At 46.1% G+C, this 15,196-nt stretch overlaps 1 protein-coding gene across 1 annotated transcript in view; it reads left to right on the top strand.

Moving 5' to 3' along the window:
• The window catches only part of LOC143482917 (potassium/sodium hyperpolarization-activated cyclic nucleotide-gated channel 2), a 39,548-nt gene that overhangs the window by 11,587 nt on the left and 12,765 nt on the right, over positions 1-15,196 (top strand). The window contains exons 4-5 of the mRNA XM_076981499.1: positions 532-693; positions 6,127-6,345. Coding sequence (XP_076837614.1) covers positions 532-693; positions 6,127-6,345 — 381 coding nt within the window. The remainder of the gene's footprint in view (positions 1-531; positions 694-6,126; positions 6,346-15,196) is intronic.

Consider the following 15,196-nt stretch of genomic DNA (forward strand, 5'->3'; position numbering starts at 1 on the left):
TCTGTTGAGGCAAGTGGGCGGGAAGGAGCTCCATCAGAGTGAGGTGTGAGTGGAGCACATCTCTGATCTTGTGGCAAGGCAAATGAAGCCAGTTTATTCTGCCTGTGTTGTGCCTGTGTTATCTCTGTGTTGTGCCTGTGTTGTGCCTGTGTTGTGCCTGTGTTGTGCCTGTGTTGTGCCTGTGTTGTGCCTGTGTTGTGCCTGTGTTCTTCCTGTGTGTGTGTGTGTGTGTGTGTGTGGTCAGGCACCGTTTAACTAAATTCCTCTGAAGTCTTCAAATAGCTCAAGGCTGTAAAAGATAATTGGGACCCATAATGAATACAAGAAGCCAAAGTCAACCTCAGGAAATCCAGAAAAGACTCTTAATATGAGCCATAAAACCAGAAGAGCTGTATAAACACCTAGAGCGTTCGACACCACCCCACCCCAAGCTCAGTGCAGACAGACCAGGACTAAAGTCCCTCGTGACACACCTTTAATCTGACCCCTGGTCTCCTCCTCTGACCTCCTGCCCTGCTGTGTCCCCCCCAGATCTTCCACATGACCTATGACCTGGCGAGCGCGGTGATGAGGATCTTCAACCTGATCGCCATGATGCTGCTGCTGTGTCACTGGGACGGTTGTCTCCAGTTCCTGGTGCCCATGCTACAGGACTTCCCCACCGACTGCTGGGTCTCCCTCAACAAGATGGTGGTACGCAGACACTGGCTGTGTGTGTCTCTCTCCTTCAATCTCTCCCTCTCTCCTTCTGCCTCGTTGTTTCCCTCTCTCTCTTTCCCTCTCTCCTCTCTCTCTCTCCCTCTTCTCTTCCTCTCCCACCCCTCTCCCTCTCTTTCTCTCTCCCTCTCTCACTCTCCCTCTCCTTCTCTCTATCTCTCTCTCTCCCTCTCTTCTCTTTATCTCCCACCCCTCTCTCTCTCTCTCTCCCTCTCTTCTCTTTCTTTCCCACCCCTCTCCCTCTCTCTCTCTCTCTCTCTCTCTCTCTCTCTCTCTCTCTCTCTCCCGCTCTTCTCTTTCTCTCCCACCTCTCTCTCTCCATTTTCTTTGTGTGATTCTTCTCCCTCCAGTAAGATCTCTAGAACGTAGCCCCAGGACCTTCACGCGTCTCGTTGCTCCTCACCCGTCTGCAGGTCGGTTCCACACACACACTCAGCATGGGAGTCTGCAGGGTTCTATCACCTCCTGCTGTAGGTCCCGATTGTCAAAGTCCCGCTTCTGTGGCCCGCCCCTCGGCCTGGGTGGGCGGAGCTCCGCTGGCATGCGAGCTGCCCCGCCCGGCCCAGAGCTCCACGGCAACGCTACTAAAGGAGTCGCTCACCAGCAGAGCCGTAGTGAGGTGGACATGTGACTGAGATGAACTTACATTCAGCCTCTGCAGGGCTAATCGCTGGAATCGGATCACACCTGCCATGTTTTCTATCTGTTGCAGTTTGGCAATACGGCTCGGCTCATTAATATTATAATAATATTAATATTCATGTGAGATCTCTAGTGATTACGGCTGTGTTGCTGGACTGCTGCACAGAGCCGCAGTAGAGAGTGGGTCTGGTTCTGTAGTCCCAGAGGAAGCGTCTCTTCAGGAGCGGAGACGCCCACCATCACTTCTGTCTCTTCTGTTTCTCTTTCTGACCTTCATGAAGATTACGGGTAGAGTGACGATTGGAAAAAAATGTGTGTGCGGTGTGACACGCCCTGAGTGTTTGGTATGGGGGTGAAATGATGAAGGGTGATGACAGCAGAGATAAAAGGGTGTGTGTGTGTGTGTGTGTGTGTGTGTGTGTGTGTGTGTGTGTGTGTGTGTGGCAGGGGGGATGGACAGAGGAAGCGAAAGTGAGTGAGGAAGAGGCGGAGAGGGAGAGGGAGAAGGGGGAGAGAGGGAGAGTGGGACAGAGAGAGAGAGAGAGAGAGAGTGGGACAGAGAGAGGAAGGGAGAGAGAGTGGGACAGAGAGAGAGAGAGAGAGAGAGAGAGAGAGAGAGAGAGAGAGAGAGAGAGAGAGAGAGAGGGAGGGAGAGAGAGAGTGGTACAGAGAGAGAGAGAGAGAGGGAGGGAGGGAGGGAGGGAGGGAGGGAGAGAGGGAGGGAGAGAGAGAGTGGTACAGAGAGAGAGAGAGAGAGAGAGAGAGGGAGGGAGGGAGGGAGGGAGGGAGGGAGGGAGGGAGGAGAGGGAGGGAGGGAGAGTGGTACAGAGAGAGGGGGGGAGGTAGAGCACCTGCAGTTTTTGTTCATCCTTCTAATGTACATGAAAGGATTTGTTTGGTGGGCCAGAACACACACACACACACACACACACACACACACACCTCAGATATACATGGATCTAAAAGTTTCAGTGGGTTCAGTTCTCTGGCTTTTCTCCTGCGTCCAGCTCTGTTAATTACTAATTGTGTAAACACATGCTAATTATATGCGTTTATAATTTAGTGAATTTAGTGACATTTTAGCATTTTAGCAGAAGGTGCTTCTATTTGAAGGTATCTTGCTGTCCTTATTTGAATATGTCAAAGGTAATTTGAATGTCATAGGTCATTCCAATTTGTTGAATATGTGTGGTACACTCTGTATTTACTTAACTGCTTGGCAGGAAGCCATTACTGTTACCCTTAGTTTAAGTGCCTAAAGTGTGTCATGCATCTTAAGTTTAGATACCACAACTCAAATGAGTTAGTGCAGGTGTGTTATGTTTTATCAGCGAGGTGAGAAAACTCGGATCAGAGAGGAAGAAGTCCAGTCAGCACACCACCTACTGAGCCTTCAGCACCGGGTCTGGGCTCCTTGGGTGTGTGTTGGTCTTCATTTCTTTCAAAGAGAGAAAAGAGTGTTTGATTAGAGACGTGCGTGCTGGATTAGAGACGGGCGTGCGGGATTAGAGACGCGCGTGCGGGATTAGAGACGCGCGTGCTGGATTAGAGACGCACGTGCGGGATTACTTGATTTCTGATCTCACAACATCGGTCTTTTCGTGCAAGATTAAGGTCACCTATTTTTACTGCTGCCAGAATGCTCATATAGACACACACACACACACACACACACACACACACACACACACACACACACACACACACACACACACACACACACACACACACACACACACACACACACACACACACACACTAAGCATTAAGTCATATGTGTACTTTAGTATTAGATTGATCTTATATCATGATCAGCTGTTTTCAGTAACTATAGATGCTTTCTTTCATACGTACACCAGGAGAGTAGAGACCAAACTGATCACAGATTAATGAGTGCCGTTTATCACGTGTTCTTCACAACACGGACCAGGCAGACGACTAGAACCCCTGATACACGAACACAGCAGTATATGGGGTCAGGCATTTACAGACCTGAGTCATAACCTACATATTGTGTTATGCTCTAACACTAACTGTGTTTCAGGTGTTTTCTGAGGCAGAAGCATTGTGGGTGTTTTTGTGGAATGACGCATTATTGCTGTGCATTTGATTAGGCTAATCAGATTTTATTTATGCCTGTAATAAATCCAAATGCTTCAAAGTATTCGAGACACATAGACTGTGAATCAGCACCAAGCTAGCATGAACGTCTCGGGCATCTTTGTGCGTGCATGTGCACATGTACACGTGTATACACGTATGTGCAAATTCAGCAAATTTCCTTCAAGGTTTGTTGACTTATAACGTTAATCGGTGCTATAAAAATGTTTGTAACATCCGTCTGAGGTGACAGCACAGACTGAAATAAGACACACGGCTGTAGCCATAAAGACTGGTCCCACTCTGACTATCTAGCTGTCTCACCTGAACCATGGACTGGTGGACCAATGACTGATTGTACTGGGATTGATGGAGTCGGGGCAGAATCCTGCCACCCCTCCCATCCAGAGACCTGCACCAGTTTTTGCCCCCATGGTCTCTCCTAGCAGACGATGTCACAGATGGCTGTGACATCACGGATCCCGCGTTGGGGTGAGTTCGCGTGTCGAGCAGAAACACCCCAGACAAGAGCTACGGTCTGGTGTGTGTACGTGTTTGTGCGGGCCACCGCACGTTCACGCTGAGCCCCAGGGTAGGAACGCCTGCTACTCTTCAGAGCGTATTTCACACAGTGCTGTGTAATCACCTTCCACATATGTAGCTGTGACCGATATAATCTTTTCATGGAGAAACATGAAACATACAAATATCCGATGAACAGTACAGTGTTACTTTTAGCCTAACAGGTTCTGTTAACGAAAGCTAATCTTACCCTAAGGTTGCTCTAAATGCAGTTTTTTTCTGATTACATAACACCTTCTGTAACTTAAGTAATGCTACAGATGCAGGGTTGCATACACACACACACACACACACACACACACGTACACTTGACCAACACAGAGTCCATTAAAGTGAAAGTAACATTGAAACGGAAAACAAACAAAGTGAACCACGCCTAATATAAGAGGATAGACACAAACACACACACACACAGACATACACAAGCATTCTGTGCCGAAGGATTCTGCCTCTGACCCGCTTCTCTGTATCTGTCTTAGTCCGAGGCCGAATGGCGCTGTAGCCCCGGGTCGCCCCGTCGGCTGTCTGACACGATACGGCGCGTGAACCGGGGCCTGCAAACGCCCTTCTGGAGATTAAAGCCACATATCAGCCCACGCGCAGTGCCTCATGGGTGGGGCGGGGGCGGAGCCTCGCCACACAACATTGGGCGGAGCTCTATGGCTGCTCAGATAAGCCGCGGTAAACCGTGCACGAGTCCCCGCCGCGCAGTGCGGTCCGGACCGGCCCGTCAGGCTCCTTGAGCTTCCCGGTGTCGGTAGTGGAAGGTTTCAGGGAGCGTGCAGGACGCAACACGGCCGGCAGGCCTGCAGGAGAGCTGGCTCCTCCCCCATATCGCCCCCTAGTGGCGCGGAGGACGTTGTATAACGTACGACCTCACTGCTCCTGGGTGCAACTCAGGAGAAACACACTCTGTCCTCGTGTGTGTGGGAGGACTGCAATCTGCAGTGTATTGTGTGTGTGTGTGTGTGTGTGTGCAGCATGACTAGTCCCTGAGATGACTCTGCTTCTTCTATTTTTGAACCTTAGTGCTCACATTACATCTATTATTCAGCCCTGTTCCCTCCAGTGTATTTACCTCCCTTTGCCCCCGCCCACCCCCGGCCCTCCGGCTCCTCCCACTGCCCTCTCTAACTCCGCCTTCCAAACGGTTCCAGGCCTCTAGCGTCCTGTTTACAGGATGTGTTCCATTTTTCAACCTCTGCCTCATTACGTTCACTAGTGCACACATCATCTGTTACAGCCGTGTGCACGATCTCCACGACAGATCGTGAGACTTGTGCACTTCGCACTCAGCAGTTTCTTACTGGGCTTAAACTGCAGAATGGTTTGCTTGTCTCAGGCTTCCCAAAACCTCATAACTCTCTTTTTGAAGACAGGAAACTTTAGCGCATTCACTCATCTTTATAGCTGTTCCAGAAAAAAAATCTAACTTTGCAGACCGGGCTTTCTCTCGGATTAAATGGATTTTATTCATGCAGAAGCTGATTGGTTGAATAGCCCCAAAAGTCTAAGCTGATATGAAGGTTTACTGTTATGCAAAGCATGCAGTGAATGAACAAAGCGTAAGAACAGAACAAAACATTCTCTCCAAGATTTTGAAAATGAGATTTAGGCTTTTGAGTGACTTAGTGTTGATTAGAGCTGTTTCCAGTAGCCCCGTGATCCTCCGCAATAATTAAGATTAATTAAGATTAAGATTGTCAGGGCAATCGTGATAAGTCAGGGACTGGGTCTTGGGTCCTGGGTCTTGGGTCCTGGGTCTTGGGTCCTGGGTCTCGGGTCCTGGGTCTCGGGAACCTGGGTCTCGGGAACCTGGGTCTCGGGAACCTGGGTCTCAGGTCCTGGGTCTCGGGTCCTGGGTCTCGGGGCCTGGGTCAGGACCAGGGCTGGGTTTCACCTGCAGTCTCCCACAGCTGGATCAAACGTGGATTCCACGGTGCTAAAACATCTCTCCTGTTAGGATGCAATCATCGTCACCATCATCATCAGACCGTACGGCTGGGCAGCTACTAAGGCTGTTTGTCTACGTCCCCCCCCCCCATCTCTCTCCCCCCCCCCCTCCCCCCATCTCTCTCTCTGTAGAACGACACTTGGGGTGAGCTGTACTCCTTTGCTGTTTTCAAGGCGATGAGCCACATGTTGTGTATCGGCTACGGGCGGCAGGCCCCAGAGAGTCTGTCTGATATCTGGCTTACCATGCTCAGCATGATCGTCGGGGCCACCTGCTACGCCGTCTTCATTGGCCACGCCACCGCCCTCATCCAATCACTGGACTCCTCCCGCCGACAGTACCAGGAGAAGGTAGGAGAATCCTCCAATCACGTGTTAACGTTGAAACATTTCTTTGAAATAAGATGATCCTGCTTGTCCAATCACGGAGTAGTGCCACGAAACACTTTAAGTGGACTCTACATTCAGAATGATGTATGGCTTCTAAATAACTCTGGCCAGGAATGTTCTACAAGGATCTGAGGATGTGATTCAAAGCGAGAGCCGTTCTGTGTCTGCGTTCGATCAGTGTGGCGGTGTCTGAAGATGTTCAATCGCGTGTACTCTGTGCCTGTTGTGAAATTAACACCCACTCGGGTGTCAGACTGACCCATAAAAACAGCAAGAACATTGTATTTCAGAACATTTCATTTGCAGCAAGCAGGTAGATAACTTTTAAAGGAAGATATTACACTAAATATGTTTAGGTTACAAATGTGTAACTGGATTAAAGCCTGAACATTGCCAGCTGTGTTCTTTATGAAACATCCTTCACCGTACTGTCTAACCCCCGGCACTGTGTGACGTGAGGGTAAATTGTGTCAGACCTGCCTGACCTGTGGCAAATATGGTTACCCACCCTCCCCATTAGGCCTGCTGTCAGATAATATGGCCCCTTCATCTCTCCGTATTATCGTCACTATCAGCTTTTACTGGACGATTCTTTCACTTTCACATTTCCTCCCTCATATCAGCAGAGCTTCACTATCAATAAACTGAATGTCATTGTAACCCTGGTGATGGTGATGGTGGTGCTGGTTGTGGTGGTGGGGCTGGTTCTGGTGGTGCTGGTGGTTGTTGTGGTGGTTCCAGTGGTGATGGTGGTTGTGATGGTGGTGGTTCCGGTGGTGCTGGTTGTGATGGTGGTGGTTGTAATGGTTGTAATGGTGGTGATGGTGGTGAGGAGAACCTGGCCCAGACGGCCGTGTTGCTGTATCCCAGGGAAACTGCAGTACTGGAGACTGGCGGAGATAGCTTGGTCCTTTTAACACTCTACAGGCTTGTGTGCATTCCCCATATGACAACCCCCCCCCCCTCTCTTTCTCTTTGCTGTCACATTCTCTCTTTCCCCCTAACTTTCTCTCTGCTGTCATGCCTTCTCTCGCCCTCTCTCTCTCTCTCTCTCTCTCTCTCTCTCTCTCTCTCTCTCTCTCTCCCTGCCTGTCTCTCTGTCTCTCGCTCTCTCCCTCCCTAAATGACTCATTCTACCTCTCTCGCTCTCTTTCCTTTCTCTTCCTCTGGACACTCCCTCTATCTTCTCCTCCTTCGTGCTCTTTCTTTCTCTATCTTCTCTCTTTAGCTCTTCTCTCTCTCACTCACTCTCTCTCACATTAGACAGCATTGAGAAAGTTCACTAAATGCTTGAATCAGCAAGGTTACAGCAGGAGCAAAGATTATACTGAATAAAACATTCAAGCCATAGCTGATGTTAACCATAGCCAAGCAGAGGAGGTTTGGTGTGCTGTTATTTGCTGTAATAATTGTATCTCAGAGGGCACCACACATTCAACAAGACTCCAGCTGCCAATTTTGGGTTTTAATACCATTACAGTGCAATACAGCAATACGGTGTTAGTTTTGTGCCAAAATGTTTGAGAGAAGATTATGTTTTAAAAAGGAACATTACACTTTGAAAGTGCTCTTCTTGTAGAATAAACCTGAATCTCTCAAAAATACTTAATGATAATAATGTAGTTGCGCACATGCAAAACAGTTGAGGTCTGTTCACAGCTGCTCTCCATGTTCCAGTCTCTCCTGCTTCTGTGCTATGTTTGCGTTGAGAGCCACAAATATCTCTCAAGTTTTACATCTGCTTGTAAAACGGTGACAAGTCTGTGCCAAAACTCCAGCCAATCAGATTTCCTGTTGTGCGAACTGCTTAGTAACTGGTTTACTAATACAATGAGTGATGGCTGGTGAAAGAAAAGGTTCAATAGTTCTCTCCATGTTGATCTTCTTTATGCATTGCATAGGTAGGATAGCTAGATTGTTAGCTAGCGGATTTGCTATCATGTTTTTCATCTGCGTCCTTTCATACATTGTCATCTCAACATTGAGAATAAAAATGCTTATCAGGTAGGTTGTTTGGGTAAATGTGTGTTCCTACACACTGTGAATCTGAGACATTTGGTCATAACTATTTGGATGTGCTTACGTTTATTTCTACTTAATGGAAAAAATATTTTTTATTAAATGCTGTTGAGTGAATTGAGTGATTTGCTGTTGAGGGAACCATATGGATATTGTTTTAGTATCTTCTATTTATTCTTCTTTAGCTTTATTTGTTAGCTTTATTAGTTTAGCTGCTTTAACATAGTCATCTTTCCAGGGAATCGATTCTTCTCCTAATATGTCCAAAATAAGAACACTTCAGTGTGGTTATATGGCTGTTTTAATTAAGTCATCATTAACCATGTGTTTTTGTAACAGAATCCAGGGTGTCCAGGATACTGAGTACTGATATTGAATGTGTTTAAATGCCCTTAAGAATCCTATCAAATGCAGATTTCTTCAAGTGCTCATGTAAACAACATATTCTGATTTCTTAGACCAGAGTGTTTCCTAGAAATCTGAGCTGGATTTTATCTAAGTAATCTGATTTCTCCATGAATGTATGCCCTTTCGGATCTCAGTCTTTTGGATCTCTCTGTCCGTGCATGTTTTCAAATGTAACTGAGGCTGTCCTGGGATCAGCTAGCAGAATTAAATGCAGCACCCGCAGAAGTGCTATCAAATACTCTGGAACACAGTACATGCTCAAAGAAATTAAGAATATGAATTGCACCTGGAATTGTTTGAATTCCCATGTGCATGTAAACGCATTGATTGGTTTACCGACAAAATCAGATTTTCTGCAGTTATCGGACTATTAAATGCATGTAAGTGCACCTATTGATGAACTCGACCTCCGTTCACACAGCTTCTTAAAGAGTGATATGGGGTCAGATCCAGTGTTGCGAATAACGCCGTTAAAAATAACGGCGTTAGGTAACGGCGTCATTTTGTCAGTAACGGGATAATATAATTAATTACTTTTCCTGTCGTTACAACGCCGTTGACGTTACTGGTCATTAAAAGCAGTGCGTTACTATATATTGATATACTAACAGTAATCCGAGCGGACCGCTGTCCAGGCTAGTGAGGAGTAACAGATCTCGATAGGTCACAGTTCTCGGTGTAACACCTGTTTAACTTAACAAGTCAGTAAGCGAATCAGAGCCAGTGTTTTTCTCTCAGTGACACGGAGAGACACGCGACACAAACGGCAGAAATGGCGAGTCAGGAGCAAGCCGAGGAAAAATTTGCATTTTCAAGGTGGCGATATAAACATTATTTAAGAAAATACTTGAAGTTCCTGAATGTCTACCAGACTGGGTATTTGATTTATTAAATTAAGGATAGAGGTTTTATTGTTAAGTTTACTTCTGTTGTGAACAAACCAGTTGTCTCAGGTTGAGATAATTAAATTTAATATGATAGATGTAAATGCACTTTATATAGTGTAACTGTTTACTTTTGCTTTTTTTTTTTTTTTTTACAAAGATTTGGGATTTTAAAGGATTTTATCATGCACTGGTCTGTGGATGTGCAATAAATATCAAAAGTTAAACACCTTTCTGATCTACTCATTCAACTGACTGTGAAAACTGCTTTTTCAAAAAAAAATCTTTATTCATCGGCATATAACTTTTTTTAACTGTAACGCAAATAGTTACTTTCCCTGGTAACGAGTTACTTTTATTATAGAGTAATTTAGTTACTAACTCAGTTACTTTTTTGAACAAGTAGTGAGTAACTATAACTAATTACTTTTTAAAAGTAACGTTCCCAACACTGGTCAGATCTCTTTCATTTACTGATGGGAGCATGTCCCAGGTCAACACCCCTGACACTGAGAAGCTTTAAAATACAGCCAACAGAAGATATGTGAACCTCCTGAGTCTTTAATTATAGAGCAATCCATTTATTATTATTATTATTATTATTATTAGAGTTTTAGAGTAGGTCTATATTTCTTACCCAAAGGGATCATTGACAGTAAAGAAGTCCTACATGTACTAAATGTACATACAATGTTAACCAAGGTATATGTTAAGCGTGCACAGGAACAATGTGTAATATTCTTTTAGAAAAAAAAAATTATTATCAATTAAACATTTTGGCATAAAACTAACCCCATACAAATTAACGCCGTCCATCTGCCATTTTTCTTTTCCGCAGCTACAGTTTTTAATGGCACCTAAATCTGCAGCCACCACAGTTAACGATGTTATAACACCCACACTAATATTGTTAATAATGCTAACGCTAGCCAGTTTAGTCACAGTAGCTGTTGACATGTTAATTCTGTCTGTAACCTGGCAGACTTAGCGGGTTCTCCAAGCTAGACCAATCAAATCACACTGCTGTTTCCGTGCAGGAAGCAGAGATATTGTAGGTTTCTGATTGGACACTTCAAAATATCAGGACTGTTAATTGTGCTCATTAGCATGTGGCTATTGGAGGAGGTCTGCATGTGGGTGTGTGTGTGTGTGTGTGTGTGCGCGCACGTGGGTGTGCGCGTGTGTTGGAGTATGTGCTTGTGTTTAAGTTCATACTATAGGATTGTGCTTATGAATGTGTTTGTGTGTGTCTGTGCCAAAATTACAGCGTCCCACTGGAGAAGCTAAAATTGACGAGGCAGCAAATTAGTGTGTCCTGCCAGTGTCCTTTTGAAGGTGATGTGTAGTGTGTGTGTGTATGGGGGTGTGTGTGTGTGGGGGTGTGTGTGTTTGCTAATGTGTTGTCCTTGAGAGTAGCATAAAGAACTGATGTAGAGAGGGAGGGAGGGAGAGAGAGAGCGAGAGACAGATTCTCACCAACTACAGGCTCAGTGATCACACTCTCATCGTAGAATCTGGCAGATACCAAAACCCCTGGCAGCCCAGAGAGAGAAGACTGTGGTCACAGTGAGAGGGCTGAGGTCAGGATACAACTGGACTGGTTCCTCCATTGTAGACAAGAAAATCACACAGATTTACCAAAACATCAGACTAAACTGTAATTATATACTGTCAAATTCTCCTCTAGTCTAAAAAAACCACAAATGATTCTTGGAGAAGAAAGCACAGGACCCCTTCACCCCTCCACACCTCTCACTCCATAATACTGATCTTTTTACTATTAATAGATGCTTTTGTTAGTTTTCTTGTTTTGACTAGCTTGTTTATCTTGTATTTATTATTTATAGTAGTTTCACTTCTGTCTTATTCATTTATTTTATATTGTTACTTATGATAATTGTCTCATGTTCAGTCTCAAATTATTTGCTTTGGCCAAACTGTACCTGGTATAGTCATGGCAATCAATCTACTTTGAATTGAACTGAACAAACAGGGAGAGAGAGAGAGGGATGGAGATAGAGAGGGAGAGAGAGAGAGAGAGAGAGAGAGAGGGATGGAGAGAAAGAACATCTAGAGCAGGAGTGGCCAACCTGCGGCTCTTCGCCTGGTTTCATGGGTCTCCCCAGCCGGTCCACACTCTCACCTGCACTAACGGTCTGTGTCGTGGCCCGGTTAGTTCATCAGCTCTGAGGGCGACACACTGCTACACCTTCGTGCTGCGCGGTTTGTTTACAAGCCTAGCGAGCAGCTAATACTTTTAAAACAGGCGTAGTAGAAAACGTGAGACTATCGGCATGAAGTGACTCTGCTTTGAGTCTCGTTGGTGAGACGCGGTTCTGTCACACGTTTGGAATAAACCACATACGAGGTGCAGCAAAGGCACCGCACACGACTGAGGGAGCTTCAAAACTACTGACACTGTCTGTTCTCTTCTTCCTAAAGGTGAGCGCAGGTCAGTGGCGTTGTAACGAGTGTTGATAACGGAGTTTTATCCACTTTTTACCTAGAAAACAACAGCTGCGTGCGTAACAGGGCTCGTAGTGTGCTCCAAACGTGACAAAGTCCTGAAGCACATCACGCCTTATGTTTATATCGAAGTTTGCATTTGTTTTTTACTTAATACTTAATTTGTGTCCATTTTACATCCCCCCCCCCCCATCTCACTCCAAGTGATCTTGGCATCTTGGTGATGTTCAAGTGTGCACATGTATGTTGTAGTTCTTTGCGGTAACACAGTAAAAAAAAAGTGGCTCTTGGTCTCTGACGGGTTGGCCACCCCAGATCTAGATGGTGCTGGGTACTATATTCCCACATCCCATCCATGAAATTCTGTCCCTCACGAAGAGTCCTGTATGAACCAGTGTGAACCAGTGTGAACCAGTATGAACGTGGCCATTACTGGAGATCAGCTGGTCTTCAAGCCTCCACATCCTGGTTCTTGGCACCCATTAGAGCCGGCTGGACAGGAAGTCTCTTAAGACCTCCAGAACTGTAGTCCTGCCTTCTGAGCAGACCTGGCTTCTCGAGGATGTCTGCCTTCATAGTGATGCGACTTTCACGAGAATCGAACAGCTGGGAATCTCCACGTTCCATTAGCCATTATAGTGTTCCGCAGCCTCAGAGTCATTCTGCAGAGTGCTTAATGCGCTTTGCTGACGTCCTGCTGACATCCTGCTGATGTCCTGCTGATATCCTGCTAGCTTAATGTGCAGTTTCCATGCAGGTGTCTAGGTCCAATCCAGAGATTATAAGACACATAAGCGGGAAGAAAGTGTTTATTTGCAATGTCAATAACAATAATATGTAAATTAAGCTAGAAAGATTCATGAAATAAACAATGACACAGTAAAATGTACCATGATTTTAATAGGGCAAAGAAATGCTTAGATTGATCACTATATAGAAACAGTAAAGGCGTACAGGGGGATTTTGACAACAGACACACACTCGTCATGAAACTGACACCGTGTAGCATGACTGTATTCACTGGGAGAGAGAAACTAATTCAAAGTCAAAGCATGAAGGCCTTACAGCATTTTTTTTTCCCTAAGAAAATAAACACTGTCATAATTAATAGCTTTTGACCACTGCTGTATATCAGTGAAAAGACTGTATGATTTACTAGCAGGGGTCCTTTTCATTTGCCTGTCTAATTATGTGGTTAAATGTTTGCAGGCGTTTCAGTCTGAACTCTGCCTCACACAGAACTGCAGCTGTCATGACAGCTCTGACAGATTTTATGCAGATAACACCTTAAATACACGCGGGCGTCCCACAGGTGCCCCACACCAACATGCTACATTATCCAAGTGAATAAGGAATCTGTGGTGAACAACAGTGGTATCCACAGCCCCAAATCTTCATTGGAACCCGTCCGTTATTAAGTTGGCACTACCCTGTGCTTCATATAACAGCTATTGTCCATTTTCGTCAACCTATCTGCGGTTCAAATTTTGTCACCTGTTCAAAGAAGAAATGATGAGTCTTAAGCTGTGGCTGGAGGACACTGGTGGCGGTGTGAAAGTGTGTGTGAGCATGGAGGTTTCCTGGTGCGGCCGTGAGCAATCTTCATCTGGGCTCCGCTGGGACTGGGGTTTGGGTACAGCTGCAGTCTACGACAGCACAGCCTGACAAGACTGCTATGAAGAATGGCTCTCTCTCTCTCTCTCTCTCTCTCTCTCTCTCTCTCTCTCTCTCTCTCTCTCTCTCTCTCTCTCTCTCTCTCAGCAGTCATTTGTCTTCTGCGTGCCACTGTGTTCTTTATCACTTATTACCTCTTTTCCACCAACTAGAATCGTTTATCTAACGTGGCCCTTTGACGTTATTCTGGGCTCCACACCAAACACGGCCGACGTCCTCAGGGTACTGACCGCCGTTTGTCCACACGGCTTCTGTACATCAGCACTGGATCATCGTTTGGTCTCATGCAGCGATCTGTTGTCTTCAATCATTCAACTATTTATGATTTTTATACTTCAGCGACTTGTGCGGTTTGGGGGCGGCTTGTCTCTGCGGATAAAAATACCCTCCGAATGCACAGAAAGTGTTGGACTTGCAGCACACACATCCTGGCCAGTTACAGTACACTACGTAGTCAACAGCCCGAGACGCGCGGCCCTATCTTATGGTAGTTTTCAAAAGGGTTATTACCCTTGCGCTGGTGCCGTGACCCAGATGACATGTTTGTCTAGCTAAAGCTTTAAAAAAATGTTTTTTGCCTCTTGGACAGTTTGGAGACTGAACTTTAGAAAGTGAAGATCTAAAGCTTCAGATACTTTGAATCTTTTTTCTCATCCTCTGTGGAAAACGCTGGGCCTCGCTCTAAAACCAACTACAGATTCTTCTGGGACACAGTTTCCCCTGCACATCCCTGCACTGTGTACAGCAGGCATCACAACACACACACACACACACACACACACACACACACACACACACACACACACACAGCAGAGAGAGAAGGCCAGCAGTATCCCAAAACTACGCGGCAGTATAGCAAACTACAGGCCGCCGCCCAGAATACTCCCGTGAGTTGTTGACGTTGGCTGACGGCCATGTTTTGTGTAGTAAATAAGAGCTGCTTAGCTGGTGTGGGAAGGCGGCTAGCGCACGCCAGAGCTGGGCCGTTTGAGTAGCCCTTGTGGGTCCGGCGCAGGTGGGAGACTGCCCCAGGGTGGACGGGCTTTGGCTCTGCCTGGGTGCCTGAGGCCAAGACTGTGCTGTGTCATATAATGAACTGATTTCAGCCCCGTTTGGATGGATGAATTAAACATCAGCATCCCCCCCCACCCCCCTCTCCACCCACGCTGTGAGGTACCGTGTTCCCAACCTGAATTTAGACAAACCCTGCTTTCAGCAGGAGGGCACTGCGACAGAGGAACACACACACACACACACACACACACACACACACACACACACACACACACACACACACACACACACACACACAGCCCTACATGCTCACATGCACATGGACTTGCAGCCATCACTGTACAGAC

This window comes from Brachyhypopomus gauderio, chromosome 19, assembly GCF_052324685.1.
Source record: "Brachyhypopomus gauderio isolate BG-103 chromosome 19, BGAUD_0.2, whole genome shotgun sequence".
Classification (NCBI taxonomy): domain Eukaryota; kingdom Metazoa; phylum Chordata; class Actinopteri; order Gymnotiformes; family Hypopomidae; genus Brachyhypopomus; species Brachyhypopomus gauderio.